Source organism: Saccostrea cucullata, unplaced genomic scaffold (assembly GCF_032062105.1).
Source record: "Saccostrea cucullata isolate Sc308-1 unplaced genomic scaffold, CSIRO_AGI_Scuc_v1 ctg5921, whole genome shotgun sequence".
Taxonomy (NCBI): Eukaryota; Metazoa; Mollusca; class Bivalvia; order Ostreida; family Ostreidae; genus Saccostrea; species Saccostrea cuccullata.
The window spans coordinates 19398-37319 of NW_026929358.1; the positions used below are offsets into that span (position 1 = coordinate 19398).

The following is a 17922-nucleotide window of genomic DNA, read 5'->3' on the forward strand; positions in this document are numbered from 1 at the left end:
TATCACAAGACGAAAGACCACGTTTAAGCAATCGCTTAATGGTAGCTTAATGGTGACTTAATGGTGGCTTAAAGAAGTTAATTCCTTTAAGCCACCATTAAGCCACCATTAAGCTGCAACTTACAGGTGCTTAATGTCCAAACTTCATTAAGCTACCATTAAGCCACCATTAAGCTGAGCTTAATGGTGACTTAATGGTCAACCCTCATTAAACTTTTACGCATCTTATATAGAATCTTTGAACTAACTTTTAGTTATTTTAATATCATTTACGCAAAATCTATTCCAAGTCATAATTCTGTGTCGATCATAATTTCTACGAGTTTTTTGTCAACATGCATAAACTTGATCACTGGGAACAAAGTTAGTTAATAGCCACAGGGGCTTGCTCGAGGTGTCTAATTTTTTCTTAAAATCATTTACAGTGATAATAAAACAAGACACCCTGTATCAGAACCGTTTATTATTTTTTTAAAAATAAATCATTATTACATGCGTTGTTTTTATTTTTAGTGTATATGATTTTTAAAAATAAATAATTATTACACACCGTGAGCAAGTCCTTGTGAAATATCTTAAATTTACAATACCAAAAATCAATTTGTTTTTAAAATTATCTATATTCATGAACACAAAATATATATTACTTTTTAAAAACAAAATGGTATTTTTATTTCATGTGTTAAAAGAAACATTCCGCTACAGAATTCACAGGAATATAACTATATAATCTCATGAAAAAAAATCTCTGTCATTTTTTTTTTTTTGGGGGGGGGGAGGGGGGGCTACTGGTATACAAATGTTTAGTTTTCAAAGATTGACTTTTACCATGAACAACTTTTTAATGGCTTTTACATCATGAATAATTCTAATTAATTCGTTATTTTTTTTTTAATAATGCAGCGGTAAGCATCTGTCAAAATCTTGTTGGTCTTCAATGATTGTTATTTCAAAATCGATTTTCAGAGGAACGGCCGATCAGACTAAACATGACATCCGACCATATGTATACACATTGAGAAACGGGGTAAGATTAACAGATGATCAGTGTACAGTAAACCGACTGGTCAGACAATAGACCTTAATTAGGTGTCCCCCCGTCCCTGGTTAACTAACAGGAAACTATACATGCACAACGTACACTGACAGATTTTAATGATCAATTATTTTTAAAAAATTTAAATTTAACGCAAGCATATAACAAATTAAAAAATATAATTCATCGTAAAAAGTCAATTATTTTGATACCCATTATGATACAAAAAGAATTGAAACTGAATATGATATTCTAAAAAAGGTTTTTGTAAACGTAATTAACCAGGTAACTCTTACGCGAGGATTGTCACTAAATTGTTGACACAGAAACCGTTAATATCCGCAGTATATTAAAAATAATAGTAGAATCTGTTTTTTCTCTTTCTTTTTCGATGATAGACTTTTGTGTTTTATCTATAATTAATTTTTTTCAATCATGATTTAATGCTTACATTTCGAAAATTTTCGAATAACAGAGCGAAGAACTCAATCACATTACATCAATCTAAAAGCCGAACTCAGTGTAGAAATATGTATTAATGTGTTAAGATCCACAAATAAAATTGTTTATATTTTGATTAATAAATCAATTCAAGACGTTTGGAAATGTTCAACAAACAAGTCCAAACAAATTTTGAAAAAAATAAAGGTTAAATATTTAATATTTTCCTGACATTAAACAGCGGCGATAGCCTAATGGATAAGGCGTTCGCCTTGCAACCCTAAGGTCATGGGATCACGCCCCGACTGTGGCGTTTTTTTTTTATTTTTGGATTTTGAATTTCGTTCTTTTTCATTATTTTTACCGAATCAAGATATAAGCGAACTCTACATTTATAATATTGATAACAAATCACTATAAAAATAATTTATCACCCATATAAACAATATTATCGACTGCGTAATGTGACTTAATGGTGGCTTAATGGTGGCTTAATGGTAGCTTAATGGAGTTTGGACATTAATCACCTGTAAGTCTAGCTTAATGGTAGCTTAATGGTGACTTAATGGTGGTCTAAAAGTTACCATTAAGGACCTGTAAGCCACCATTAAGCTACCATTAAGCTACATTTAAGCACCCATTAAGGACTTTGAGTTGGCTTAATGGTAACTTAATGGTGGTGTAAATGTTACTTAAAGGTGCTTAATGGTGACTTAATGGTGACTTAAAGACAACCATTAAACCACCATTAAGGACCTATAAGCCACCATTAAGCCGGACTTAAAGGGTGTGTTTCATCTTGTGTGTATTATTCTGAAGAATAGTAATACGACTTAACTCATATTGAGTTAAGTTTGATTATTTCAATAGAATAGGTCAACAACACAGTATTGGCAGTCTTTGTCATAGCTTTACTTTAATAATACATGTTGAAATAAAATTTGACAAACACTATATCAATCCACTACATGTATATTATTGTATTATGTTATTATGTGTGATCTACATCGACTTTGGTTAGTTATGATGTAAGATCAACACTCAATAAAATTATCAATCAGTCAATATTTCAGAAAATCAATACTTCAATCAAACAAAACAAGAAACAACATATCAATGAACATTTTCAATCAATGAGTTTTTCCATCAGTCAATATGACAATCAATCAGTACATCGATGTTTTCAATCACTCATTGTATTCCATAAATGTGTCAATTAAAATAAGCCCAATTATTGGCCACAGACCTGGAAGAAAACAAAATCAGTGGCCGGCATAAGCAAAATTCGGCCATATGTCTTCATGTATGATAAATAGATTAATATAATACATGAAGACATCCGCCACAAGCGGACAAAATTTGCCCCAGTGCCATGACAGGGAGAATGTATTTACACGGAGGGAGGTGGAGGATAAACATTGGCGTTACTACGTATGATATGGGGTAATCCTTGGCGAAAAATGTTCAAAGATATAACCTGAGCGGCATTGGACAAATGTGTTCCATCTCGATATAACTTTGATGTACATTGCTGTAGATCTGGGTATTTTATGTATGCGCCGTTACGTGCCACTAAGAATGGAGCTAGGAATTTTTTAATTCACATCCGGGTTTTCTCAGCAGCAATTTTTGGATAGCATGTGTCTATATAATATCTTGGGAGCATCTGGGACCATATAAAATGTGTGTATGGTAGAAGGACTTGCAATTAAACATAAATTAATTTCATAAATTTTTTAAGCCTACGCAATGGCATAGTGCCTATACTATTGGCTCCACAGTGTATCAATAAAAAAAGAATGTCCCTTTTGATCAAATAGATGATTAACTGTGGGCTCTACATGCTCTCATACCATACCACTCTTATCGGACCAGAATACTGTTATGTTATGTTGTTGAAAATCTAGGTGAGTGTTTCCAAATTGCTTGTCAGCATAGAGGGCGGCATGATGGACTATAGATGATCCAATAATTCAAACAGTAGTTTGAGATGTAGAATAGGGTATATATGTTACAGGCATGATGATAACCATTATAATCTAATGTAAGAATTGAATGCATTAGACTTCCATCTACATTTGGACTTTATGTCCTCATCAGAAACACCTTGTGATTACAAATGAGTAGCCCCGCCTATTCTGAATAAATATGTGATTTGAATATAGATGTGTCTAAACCAATGAATTTGACGGCTTTGTGTAGGAGTGATGTGAACTGATATTTGGTGAGAGGCTTGGCGTCGATATGGCAGAAAAATGGAACTTGTACTTGGGGTCGGATTGACAAAAAAATGTGCGCATGTCTAAATAAAGATGTACTTTGAGGACTGTATGTAATTTGTAACGTAGTATCCCTACGATGTTGATCAGTTTTTGAACCTTTGATAAACAAAGAAATTTTTTCTTCATCGAAGGTGAAGTCTTGGAAAGATAGTACTGGTGTGAAGTTACTGATGAAAGATCACTAATACGCAGCAGTGCGAAAAATGCTAAATGAAATGCAGTTGAAAAAATTGTGGCTTCATAGGTGTTTGAACAAACTCTGGGTAGAATTGATACCATTTGATGTAACATTTGTAGGGATATTGGTGATCGAAGGTCTTTTGCTGGATTTAGCCTTCGGAAACCTTCCAACATTTTCTTAACTATAAAGGCTTTAGTGTTGTCCAAACCCCCCTCTAACTGGATTTTTAACTGATACCACTTAAGTAACATCTCTCTGTGGCGTGGGATATCTGGTTTGTATGGAGGTATGCAATGTAGTTAATAATCTAATGAACTGGTGAAGGCCAAGACAAGTCAAAATTATATTTAGAGCGGAAGGTTTCGAAAGAGTTAATGCCCTTCTGATATGTTGAAGCAGTATTTTTAGATACTGATGCTTCGAGCAAACTTTCTACATGTTGTTTAAGAGAGTTGTCAATGCTGGAGGTATACTGACTGGAATCTTGTCTGCCTGAGGAGCTAAGGTTCTGAATCTTTTCCACTGAAATCGAGAAATTGAATCCTCGATAGAATTTTGATAACCTGGAACATGGATATTTTTAATCTGAATGTTATGCCTAATGCATAACAATATTAATGGCCTTAAAAGTGTCATGACTCTTTGAGACTTGCTTGTTTTGGAATTAAGAATATAAACCAAAGCAAAGTTGTCGGTATTTATCAATAATTTCTTTCCTGCAAAATAATCCGCCCAAACCCAAATAGCCAACAGAATCGGTACTAGTTCTAAAAAGGTGATATCCCTTCCAATATCTGATCCCCATGATGCTGGCCAGGAAATAATTGCACAGTGATTCTGAAAAATTGCACCTCCACCGTAGGAACCGCAACTATCGGTGGAAAGGTTAAGGGACTCATTACTTGACCAGGATAGTTCAGGAAATGGAAAGCGCCCATTGTAGTCTTTGAGAAATGTTAGCCAAACTTTAGCGTACTCCTTAACGGTTGGGTAACCTTTATCAAAAAGTAATGTTTCTTAATGCCAATTGTTGTATTGTAAAACCTGCAATTAAATGCTCTGCTGCCTGGGATGGCTTTTGCAAAAGTGATTCCATTTCCTTGAGTGTTACTTTTTTGGATGAAATGGGTGATGTAAGCTTATACTGGTCAGGAGTTCTATAACCTTGTTGTCAGGAAAAAAGATTACCTGTTCTACTGTATCAATCCCTAAACCTAGGAAACTCAATCTTGTACAGGAACCCTCAAGTTTTTGTCATTTATTGGGACACCTAGTTCACTACAGGTTAGCTTAAATGTTTTGGCGAGTTCAGAACATTGTGGAGTATTTTGACTCCCGGCAAATAAAAAATCATCTAGGTAATGAATGATGTTTTGGTTTTGGGCTTTTTGTGCTACCAACTAGTGCAGGAATGATGAGAATTTTTCGAATGTTGAACAAGTTATAGAGCAACCAAAAGGCATGCACATATCAAAATAACATTTGTCTTGAATACACATACCTAACAAAGAAAAATATGTAGGGTGGATTGGTAAAAGTCTAAATGCACTGAACAAATCCATCTTACAGAGTAATGTCCCTTTGCCATTTTTTTGAGTCAAGCAAATTGCCTGGTCAAAGAAACTGTAGGAGATTGAACATAAAATTGGGTCAATTTGCTCATTGATACTATTGCCGATTGGTGGTGACAGGTTTGAAATCAACCTCCATCCACTATCTTTTTTGGGCAACGCTCCGACCGGGTTACACCTAGGGTTGGAGAAGGGGGCTAGGGAAAGGGCCTGCAATGCGATCTAAGCTTATTTCTTTTTTAATAATTGACAATAATTCTTGCATATGTTCCCTAGCAGACTTCATGTTTTTGGTTGTAAATAGTCTCTAGAGCCTGCATAATTAAGATAAAAACAAGATGTAAAACCATTGAATAACAATTGGGCATCTTGAACTTGAGGGTACAAAGCTACGTATTTTAGTACTGGGAGCTTAACTGGAGTAGAACCTATGCGAATTAAATCTTGGTCTTTGTGACTGGTATTGCCTTGGGCGATAGGGATGAAAATTCAGGTTGGATTGTTGGGCATAATTTTGCTGTCCCGCGGCTTGGTAAGTTAGGTTTAATCTAGTGTTAGTCTGTTAGATTGTTGGTAGTTGGTATTAGGCCTTGAAGATTGAGTAAGCGTGGACTGGTAGGACCAGCAGTGTATACGTGGATGGGTCTTGTTACAGTGCATGCATGCGTGTTGATTAAAAACACTGGGATTTGGAGCATGAGCCTTTGTGATTGTAATCAAAGCATTTAAGTGACGCTTTTGGTTGTTGAGCAGTGAGACAAGGTTGGGCCTGCATGTTTATTAACCACAACTCTGTGTCGACGGAGCCAAAAGAAAGTGATGTATTTTTTGGAAATTTTAAGACGGAACTGTTTGTCGTATTCGAGCCAATTAGCATTTGTGTTTCAGCTGTAGCTTAGACGCACTGTGTGTATATATTTCAATATGCCCTGAATATCTGAAGGGTGCCTAGCTAGGTATATGCTAGCGAATATTAAATAGGCATCAACCCAACTTTGCATTGTAATGATTTTGGTTGGTTTGGTTTTTGGTTCGATGACCAATTGATCTTCAACAATTGAGAATTTATGCGTATCTTGATTATCTATTTCTGAAGAAATAACCTTTGCCATGTCAATATATTGCTTCGACCAAATTTTTTCTTTGATGGCCTGGGGGACATGAACCCCAAGCTCATCTGTAATACTTATTAAAGGGTTTTCACCTGATGTCAATGATTGCTCCGTTGTAATATCCCCTTTGGATAGTGGATTGAGGGTTGCCACTGCGGAACTGAAATTCTTGATAGCTGACTGTGGGACTTCGGAAGGTTGTGGGACTTCGGGAGGAATGAGGGTTGCCACTGAGGACCTGGAATTCTTGCTAGCTGACTGTGAGACTTCAGGAGGATTGAGGGTTGCCACAGATGAATTAACAGTCTGGCTGGCTGGCTGACTGGCTGGCTTGAAGCCTGGATTGCTGTGATCACGGGCGCTGTGGTTGTGATGGACCTTTCGGCTGGGGTCCTGACAGGCCTAGCTTAGGGTGACTTGGATTTCCTTTTGCTACACCGCAACATTCCCTACGAATTCGTAAGACTAAATATATTGACTGTTATAACAGATGCATGGTAGCCTAGAGGCTACTTAAGCGGGCCTGCACTGTGCCGACGAAACTTAACGTTAGGTAATTAAATTATCAAGTGCAGTCTTTACTGTGTTTCGAAATTATTTCTATTCCATTGTAGTTATTAATTCGTATTCGTAAACAGAAATACATTAGGTTTTTAAAAACAAACCATACAACAATGATGGCGGCAAAATGCCGAGAGGCTGATGGTCAAGCTGAAATCGGTTGCCAATTAAATAAACCAAAATGACATCGAACAAATCAAAATAAATGGAAGTAAGTACGTATCGTAGCTTCGATGACGTATACTTTACCAAAATTATCGGATGGCTGTGAAGTATGAAGGAATCGCTCGATGGTGGTTGGATTGTTGAATTTTGTTGAGATGAATTTCCAGAAAAAATTTGCAATTGGCGCGCGCGTAGGATATATACTGGTATTTACGGGGGATGGTGTCAAAGCTCAATAATTGTAAAGGGTAGTGTCAAAAGTAAGTGAGTTTAAATGTTGCATGAGTTACGGCTCTTTAGCTATGTTACAAAAAGTTGATCTATTCATTTCTATACTACAACTTAACTCATACTGAGTTAAGTTTGATTACCGAAAATAGCGTAAAACTATGTAAAAAACGTGTTTAGCTTTAACAAAAATATTGTAAACACATGGTAGATGCTATGTTAAAACCGTTTCCCCGATATATTTTTTATGAAGATTTAGTCCCATATACGTATGAGATGTTTTGCTTTAATCAACAATTATTCCGTTTTCTTTAGCCGAGCATTGCCCATACCTTCACAGTTCTGGTAATATGAATGCTGAGAATTGCTCAAGTTTCTCATACGGATGCCCTAGAAAACATTACAGGACTAGAGAGATTTATAAATGTAAGTTTATTTTTAAACGCTGCGCCTCGGGAAATAGTCCTGATCTTGGGAAACTGGAATCTTGCTTACTCCCTCAATGATATACTTTAACTGTATAATATTAACAGGAGTTTCTATCTATTTGTTTAAACATTGCTCTCCGAACTTAAAGTAATATGAGCTGCATTTTAGAAAATTTTATTTTGCTGTTAAAATGTGCTATTCTGATAAATTTGTATGTCACAGGTGGTGAAAAGTCAACTTTATGACCAATTATACTAAAATAAAGCAGAAGAAAGGCATATACAGTTTATAATTATTACGTTTAAGAATTGGTGACCGTATTTGACAAAACACTTAAACAGTCAGTATGAACAGATGAGTAGAGTGATTTATGTTAATTTAACACAGATGATTTTTTTGTCTGGATTTGTAAGTGCAAGTATGAGTAAAATAGTCCCAAAAATGATCAACCCGCCATATACTTGATCTTATAAGGATCTATATTCCAAATATAGATTAAACATATGACAAGCACCGATAAGAAAAACTCCGACAAATGCATTTTATGTTTTTTTATCTCATCTATTTCCAGATCAAGCGTGTTTAGATATAAATCCAGAAATAGGATGTTACGTTGCAAATGGAAATTGCAGGTAAATAAGAGGATTTTTAACGAATCGTTTTTTACAAAGTGACCGCAATACGGTAAAAAAAAACCTTTCTCTCAGTTTCCTTATTTGAAAGTGCTTATCCTTATTTATGAACAAAAATATGATTTTCAATGCAAAATCAATTATTCTATAAAACTGCTAATAAAATATTTATTTTATAAGTATTTTCAATGACCTGACTGTCTATTAAAATCATGACTAATTAATTTAAGTTTAAGGTTACATGTATGCTTTGGAAACATATTCCATGCATGACGCCCGTTAAAGCGTCAAGGTTAATATATATCTACAGAGATAATGATTTTTATACAATATGTTCACTGAAACAATGTTACTTTTTAATTCTATTTACATTGTACAATTGTACAATTTATTACTGATGTTGATTCTGTAAAGGTATGGCTGCTCGTTTTCATTAAGATCACATCCCATATAGTTATTGATTTTACTCATTTTTCATTATAATTTCAGGGCAGGTATTAAAATACAACACAATTAAAAGCTGTCTAGCTGGAAAAAAGTTTCAGGCTTACCTTATAATCAAATGTCATGAAAGGTCCAGGAATTGCTCAATTCTACAGTGTAAATACAATACAAAATTAACTTTTTAGATTTGTTACTATATTAGAACTGGACTCATTTCTATTTTACATTGCTAGGATCAACATGAATGTATTAATATTGGTGATAGGAGGATATGTACTTTCTTATTGTAAAAATAACTTGATGCATTTCATTGATAGATTTATCAGTGTATTTGTCTGTACATTAACATTCATTCAAATATTGGAAAATTTTATTTACGTTTGCAGTGCCCTCAGCTTGTAATGTTTATTTGACCTCTGAGTATTACATGTATCATGTTTGTTATATCAACTTTCATCTTCATCATGTTCATATAATTTATATTTGCAGCAAGTCACTGACTTCAGTAGGAACTCCAGCTAGTACATCTCCAGCAGCAGGGAGTGGAGTGACTATAGCCCTGTCCGTTGTATTTGGTGTGATATTTTGTCTGCTTATCTCAGTACCTATATCTTTCATCTCTGTGAAGAAAATAAAAAGTAAGTTCATATATCTAAATATTCAAAGCTACTGTAACAGTCCAAACAAATAACATTTACACTGAATTTATTTAAGGTATCTCATATACGGTAATATGTGAAATCAGTAAGCACTTTTCCTTTATGTGCTAATCTATCATTATTTCTTAAATACATTTGGCATATTGACGAAATGACACTGGCGTGATACAAGTTCTATTAAATTGTGTTCCATGTGTATATAATTCTAGTATATGCACTTTTTTTGTTAATATCAATAAAAACAACGTTCAAATTAATTACTATGTGTATGGCTGTTTTTCGCTTATGACGACGGAGTATATATAAAATAAATAGTACTTAACATAAAAGCCTCAATTAGGCTTTGGGCCTTTTAATTTACCTTCGAAATAAATCAAAATAGATAACAACTAGTGATAATATTGTAACGTAAAGTAATAGTATGCGAACTATGACGTAGTTATTGTGAAGTCAAATTTAAAAAATCACGTCATAACCAATTGTTTTTTATGTTATGGCCAAAGGTGCTAGAAATTTTTGATATAGAAACATATATGCATGTGTATCCCTAATCAAATAGAAATACATTATTTTCTCTTGTTATGTTACAAAAAGGAATTAAATTAGAAGTTTTTGTTTAAAGACCTTTTTAAATTATGATAAGAACTATCTTCTTTATTCCGACGTGTTGATATGTAGTTTATAAATGCGAACCCGAGTATGAAGAGTTATATTGGACTCACCTATATAATATCAATTACACCCGGGATAGGTTTCTAAGAGTCAAAATTAGCAATCATCAACAATTTCATGGAAAGTCAAGAAATTTTTTCTCAAAAAAAAAAAAAGGTATACATTTGAAGTTGTCCTACCTATAATGCTCAAACACAATTACAAATTTATTTTGGACGTATAAAGGGACTAGTATCCAAGGATATTCATTTCCTTTGCAAGGGAGATTCATAAATCAATATTTCTATGAATAAGTTTTCTATACGTTATGTGATAAGGTATTTTGATTACCCATATTTATTGAAAGAATACTTATTAATGTTGGAAAAGTTAAATATGGTTATCACTATGCATAAATCTACAACCACCGCAGGAAAAAGTGATCTGCCTTCTATTATCTACATGTCATATCTATAAAATAAAATTGGTTGGCAACTTTAATAGAAAAATTAATTATAATATATTCTCTAATTCTGAAAAAGTGAGAAAACTAAAATGTAATAATATTGTATACATCTAGCTTTTCCTTCATTTACTTGGCACCAGTTCTAGTTGAGTTTGTTTTATTTGTTTTGTTTGTTTTTAATTACTTCTTTTGAATATCAAGTGTTTTGATGCATGCATATTCGTATTTATGGGTGGGTATTTATAAATAACATAGATGATGTAATTAAATTTGTATCTGGCTAAATATTCTTCTCATACGGTGCGCATGTTTTAATGACATCTTTGTTTTAGAATACAGGAAGAAAAAAACACAAAGACATCAAGTGTCATCCAGCAAAAAATATAAAGGAACAGAAAAAGAAAATATAAAACTTCTGGAAAATTCAGCAGAAAAAGATGATGAAACAAATGACGAACCAAATGTGCCGTTACATAAAAAAAGTTTTTCAGAACATTCAAGCGCCAGAATAACGGACATCAAAGATGAAAGAAACACAAAAGCTGATGACCTTTTTGCTGCTTGTAAAAATGGAAAGACAGATGCGTGCCGATATCTCATCAACTGGTTTCCGGACATGCTTCATCAGGTAAATGATAGTGGATGGAATGCTGCATTACATGCTGCACAGGGAGGAAATGTTGAAATTTTAGAACTTCTGGCAGAAAGAGGCGTAGACATGACATATAAAAATAAGGATGGCAGTAATATTCTTCACATTGCTTGTGTGAACTCTAAATTAGAAATGTGCCAACATATCATCCAACATTATCCAGACATGTTTCACCAGGTAGATTATAATGGATGGAATGTCGCATTATATGCCGCGCAAGGAGGGAATGTTGAAGTGTTAAAACTTCTTGCACAAAAAGGCGCTGACATGACAAATAAAAATAAGGATGGCAGTCATATTTTTCACATTGCTTGTGCGAATTCTAAATCAGAAATGTGCCAATATATTATCCAAAATTATCCAGACATGCTTGATCAGATAAATGATAATGGGTGGAATGTCACATTATTCGCCGCAAAAGAAGGAAATGTTGAAATTTTAGAACTTCTAGAGCAAAATGGTGTCGACCTGACATATAAAAATGAGAATGGCAGTAATATTCTTCACATTGCTTGTATGCAATCTAAATTTGAAATGTGCCAATATATCATCCAACATTATCCAGACATGCTTCACCAGGTAGATTATAATGGATGGAATGTCGCATTATATGCCGCGCAAGGAGGGAATGTTGAAGTGTTACAGCATCTAGCACAAAAAGGTGTCGACATGACATATAAAAATAAGGATAGCTGTAATATTCTCCATATTGCTTGTGCGAATTCTAAGTCAGAAATGTGCCAATATATCATCAAACATTATCCAGACATGCTTGATCAGATAAATGATGATGGATTGAATGTCGCATTATACGCTGCAAAAGGAGGAAATGTTGAAATCTTAGAACTTCTAAAGCAAAAACACGTCGACATGACATATAAAAATAAGGATGGCTGTAATATTCTTCACATTGCTTGTGCGAATTCTAAGTTAGAAATGTGCCAACATATCATCGAACATTATCCAGACATTCTTAATCAGGTAAATGATGATGGATGGAATGCTGCATTACATGCCATACAAGGAGGGAATGTTGAAATTTTAGAACTCCTGGCGCAAAAAGGCGCTGACATGACGTATAAAAATAAGGATGGCAGTAATATTCTTCACATAGCCTGTGCTAATGCTAAGTCAGAAATGTGCCAATATATCATTCAACATTATCCAGACATGCTTAATCAGGTAAATTATATTGAGTGGAATGCCGTATTATTCGCTGCATATGGAGGGAATGTTGAAGTGTTACAGCTTCTGGCACTAAAAGGCGTCGACATGACATACACAAATAAGAATGGCAATAATATTCTTCACATAGCCTGTGCTAATGCCAAGTCAGAAATGTGCCAATATATCATTCAACATTATCCAGATATGCTTAAGCAGGTGGATAATGATGGATTGAATGCTGCATTATATGCTGCACAAGGAGGAAATGTTGAAATTCTAGAACTTCTTACAAAAAAAGGCGTCGACTTGACATGTAAAACCAAGGATGGCGGTAATATTCTTCACATTGCTTGTGTAAATTCTCGATTAGAAATGTGCCAACATATCATGCAACATTACCCAGATATGCTTAAGCAGGTGGATAATAATGGATGGAATGCTGCATAGTACGCCGCACAAGGAGAAAATGTTGAAATTTTAAAACTTATGGCAGAAAAAGGCGTCGACATGACATATAAAAACAAGCATGGTTCAAATATTCTTCACATTGCTTGTGGTTTTTCTCGATTAGAAATGTGCCAACATATCATCCAGCATTATCCAGATATGCTTAAACAGGTGGATATTAGTGGATGGAATGCCGCATTATACGCTGCAAAAGGAGGAAATGTCAAAATACTAGAATTTCTGGCGAAAAAAGGCGTCGACATGACACAGAAAACCAAGGATGGCAGTAATATTCTTCACATTGCTTGTGTTAGTTCTCGAATAGAAATGTGCAAACATATCATCCAACATTACCCAGATATGCTTAATCATATAAATAATTATGGATGGAATGCCGCATTATACGCTGCACGAGGAGGAAATGTTGAAATTATAGAATTTCTGGCGGAAAAAGGCGTCGACATGACACAGAAAACCAAGGATGGCAATAATATTCTTCACATTGCTTGTGTTAGTTCTCGAATAGAAATGTGCAAACATATCATCCAACATTACCCAGATATGCTTAATCATATAAATAATTATGGATGGAATGCCGCATTATACGCTGCAAAAGGAGGAAATGTTGAAATTATAGAATTTCTGGCGGAAAAAGGCGTCGACATGACACAGAAAACCAAGGATGGCAGTAATATTCTTCACATTGCTTGTGTTAGTTCTCGAATAGAAATGTGCAAACATATCATCCAACATTACCCAGATATGCGTAATCATATAAATAATTATGGATGGAATGCCGCATTATACGCTGCAAAAGGAGGAAATGTTGAAATTATAGTATTTCTGGCGGTAAAAGGCGTCGACATGACATATAAAACCAAGGATGGCGGTAATATTCTTCACATTGCGTGTGTTAATTCTCGATTAGATTTGTGCCAGTATATTATCCAGCATTATCCAGATATGCTTAAACAGGTAAATAATAATGGATGGAATGCTGCATTATATGCTGCACAAGGGGGAAATATTAAAATTCTAGAACTTCTTGCAGAACAAGGCGTCAACATGACACAGAAAAACAAGCACGGCCATAATATGCTTGATATTGCCCATAAGAATTCTAACTCAGAAATGTGCCAATATATCATTCAACATTATCCAGGAATGCGTAATAAGGTAGATGATAGAGAATGCTGTATTAATTAGTGGCCTTACACGAAAGAAATGATAAAAGTGTAGAACGCCTCGAAGGAAAGGACGTTGAACTGACACAATGAGCAGACATTGAGCAGAAAGAGATCTTCACACGTTATCTCCATTTATACGTACCCACTTGACGGACCTATCTCTACGTGGGATTCGAACCCGCGACCAAAGGATCAACTGCTTACTCTGCGACTCTAGAACATACACTCTAACCTTTCTACATTACTCGGCGATTAATGTGTGAAATAATGTCTTCTCTATTTCCTACAAGGAGGATTCTTAGAAGGAGGAGTTCAATTGAATATTTTAATTTTTGGAAGAAGAGGTGTCAACTTGACATATTTTAGTGCTAAAATTAAACATTTGACAGTGTACTTTTGTGTAAGTGTGTGAGGGTGAGGGTTGAAGTGTGTATGTTTGTGTGTATGCTAATTCTAGAGCCTAAGAAATCCCACAAGGAATTATTTCAAAAAGAATGTCTTTAGTAATGCTATTTCAATGCAGGATTTACATATCAAATTTGAAGTTTTAAGTATATACTTTGCCAATGTGTTTCATTCGGAAGATATCTTTTTAGACTAATATGTTTATTTATAGTTAAAGTAAAATCATTTACGAGTTCTTATGCTTATTTGTTTGAAAAAATTATAAAATTAATTCACAATTTACCATTGCATTTTATTAATTACATACATATGATTTTAAACTTTTTCATAACTTCTAGAAATTACACCTATAACCACTTGCACTTATACGTTTTGCTCTATCAGTGATTTTCAAAAGATGTCGCCTTAACTGACATTAGCCAGAAATTCGTACGTCTTTTTGCTAGCTGCAGAACAGTAGCTCTACGAAAAATATTTTGACAGACTGGAGAGCTACAGTGCCACCCATTGAAAAAACTGTATATTTATTGCGCACAAAAAGTGCGCTCTTTCTCTATTTTTTTCCTCCATGTTTATAAAATGCCATCTCAAAATATTACGAACTGTGTGTTCCTAACATATTATTTCACGTTTTTCACAACAGAACATCTTTTATAATTGTTTTAATAGCCCTCCTGGTCCTGAAATTGAGATCATTGAATTTTTTTGTTTATTTATACTGCCATTTTGGTTTGAAAGATAATTCTGTCCAACGAACTTCGTGTAGAGGTCATTTACGAAAGGACTTTATAGAGGAGGAAGAATTTTTTTAGATTCTTTTTCGCGATTAAGCTTATAATTTGGAAGAATTAATCCAGAACTTAGTGCGACTTTTTGTGCGAAATAAATATACAGTCTTTAGTTTTTACCATGGGCGGCACTGTAGCTCTCCGGTCTGTCAATATATTTTTTTCGGAAAGCTACACCTCTGCAGCTATCTTTTAGCTTAATCTATAGTATTTTTTCTGGTTTATAAATATCCTCATTCATAATATTACTGTCGATGTAATATTGTTAAATTCCTCAATATTGGGTATTATGGTTTTTTTTTGGAAAATCTACAATCGCTGTGTTTAATTCCTATATTGCAATTCAGTTTCGAGTTGGATTTCATTTAATTCATCGGAACAAATTAAGAAAATTGAAACATACATTTCTATGAATATATTCATTGGATCATTTTGAATTAGTTTTTGAAACAAAATTTATTCTTAGCAAAATTTTCATGGCATCCCCATTCTTTTTTCCCCCTTAGCATATTCTCTCTTACTGTTGGTTTAGTATAGAATTATTTATTGTTGATGTAGAAGCTTTAATTGGATCTCCCATGTTAAAAGAATATACATCCAGTCAAAAATGGGTTATGTTTTTATCTTTAACTTTAAACAGTTGTCTTTTTATTCGGAGAATTTTTTGGCTTGTCTACACGATTTAAAACGGTTCACCGCGGGCTGGCTATTGGCGTACATCAGTGTGATTAACTATGGATTAAAATTAAATTATGGTATCTGTTCAGAAAAAAGAAGCGCTTATCAGAATGGTAATACTATAAGTGCATAGATATCTCGCTCTCTCTCTCTCTCTCTCTCTCTCTCTCTCTCAGAAAAAATGTACATGTGTATGGAATATACTTTTTAATAAAGACTTCTTAACATGATGTCAAAATTAAGCATTTGTAAACTAATATCAAATACATGCAGTCATGCATAGACACCGTTTTAATCGCTGTTCCTAGCAATTGCGTGTCCAATGTCGCGTATATCAACATCAAGTTAAATACTTAAAGGCAGAGATTTAAGCACCGCCTCCAAAAATACCTGGTCTGGGTAGCCCTGTCAATCTAGTGTGTGAAGGTCGATTATTGGATGTTGGAACTTGATTGACAGTGACTTACTGGTCCCTGTGTATACCCTGTACACCTTGTTTGGGACTCGTGGTGACCTTCTAATTAACTTTTGATCCTTTGATGTTTACTGAACATGGTATACAGAATTACTGTATTACATGTATTATGAAATTTTTAGATTGCTAATATATGCATTAAATATACCTTTAGTATTTGAAAGGAAAATAATATAATATGTATTTAAAAAAAAAAATAACCTTTGGTACATAAAACTTTTTTTCCAATGAAATTTAGATATCATTTTTAATATGCTAAATGGTAAACCTAAAGTGGAAATGTTATTGATAGTTCGGAGCAGCACTGTGTGAAGTAATTAGATTTAAAAAATAATGTTTCTAATCATGGGTCACTTACTTTTTCCTTTTTTATTCAGATGAGAATTTATATGCAATTATTTTTAGCATATTTCGTGGTGATTAAGCCTTATTAAGGTTAAGATAGACCTATACAGTGCAGATATTTTTTTGTGAAATGTACAGTTGTTCACACAGCTCTCTTTTCATTTAATAATTAAAAGATCCAGGGGATTAATGAATTAAATTTAAGTCTAATTTGGTTGTTACAAGAGTTGTTTTCTTTAAATTAACACATACAATGATATCTAAAACAATCTTTGTTTTAATTTTTGAATTTACAGTATGATATAATATTTTTTTTAATGGGGTAGGTGTGTTTTCAAATAGTAAAAAATTATTAAGGTCTTCCGTCTTTACGGAAGACCTTATAGTTATTGTACTGTTTCTTATTAAGGTCTTCCGTCTTCACGGAAGACCTTATAGTTATTGTACTGTTTCTTATTAAGGTCTTCCGTCTTCACGGAAGACCTTATAGTGATTCTACTGTTTCTTATTATTATTATTCTTATTTTTTTGACTTTCCAATTTTGTGCACGCGATTTCTCGAAGACTACTGGATAAAATTACATGAAATTTACAGGACAGATGCGTTGTTACATGAATTTATTATATCCGAGGGAAAATTTGAAAACTCACTTCCGGTGCCAAGTTACGGACAATTTTCTGAAATTAAAATGACATTTTGTCCACGATTAAACTCAAAAACGGTAAAAGATATCAATATGAAACTTTCAGGGATTATAGATCGTGATATGTATTACCCAGGACGCGACTTTATGTTCGTCGTCGGTACTTCCTGCCGTTAGGAGAAGCGAATTGAAAATATCATATTTTCTAACTTTTTTGTTTTTCAATATTTTTTATTCATTTTTGGAATAATAATAGAGACCCTTCTATTGATGCTC

At 33.9% G+C, this 17922-nt stretch overlaps 2 protein-coding genes across 2 annotated transcripts; both read left to right on the forward strand.

The window, feature by feature from the left end:
* Positions 1–8426: 8426 nt before the first annotated feature.
* On the forward strand, positions 8427–13124 carry LOC134280603 (putative ankyrin repeat protein RF_0381). Its single transcript, XM_062763050.1, has 4 exons — positions 8427–8430; positions 8578–8638; positions 9572–9720; positions 11191–13124. The coding sequence occupies exons 1-4, from the start codon at positions 8427–8429 to the stop codon at positions 13122–13124; spliced, it is 2148 nt and encodes a 715-aa protein (XP_062619034.1).
* Positions 13125–13184: 60 nt separating this feature from the next.
* Positions 13185–14330, forward strand: LOC134280604 (putative ankyrin repeat protein RF_0381). The gene has a single exon (XM_062763051.1). The coding sequence runs from the start codon at positions 13185–13187 to the stop codon at positions 14328–14330; it is 1146 nt and encodes a 381-aa protein (XP_062619035.1).
* Positions 14331–17922: the final 3592 nt, after the last annotated feature.

Excerpts from the sequence above, each read along its gene's own strand:
- LOC134280604 (XM_062763051.1), top strand. The coding sequence starts at position 13,185 with ATGACATATAAAAACAAGCATGGTTCAAATATTCTTCACATTGCTTGT.
- LOC134280603 (XM_062763050.1), top strand. Across the intron at positions 8,639-9,571 it reads GTTGCAAATGGAAATTGCAG|CAAGTCACTGACTTCAGTAG; the intron begins GTAAATAAGAGG and ends TTATATTTGCAG. Across the intron at positions 9,721-11,190 it reads CTCTGTGAAGAAAATAAAAA|AATACAGGAAGAAAAAAACA; the intron begins GTAAGTTCATAT and ends TCTTTGTTTTAG.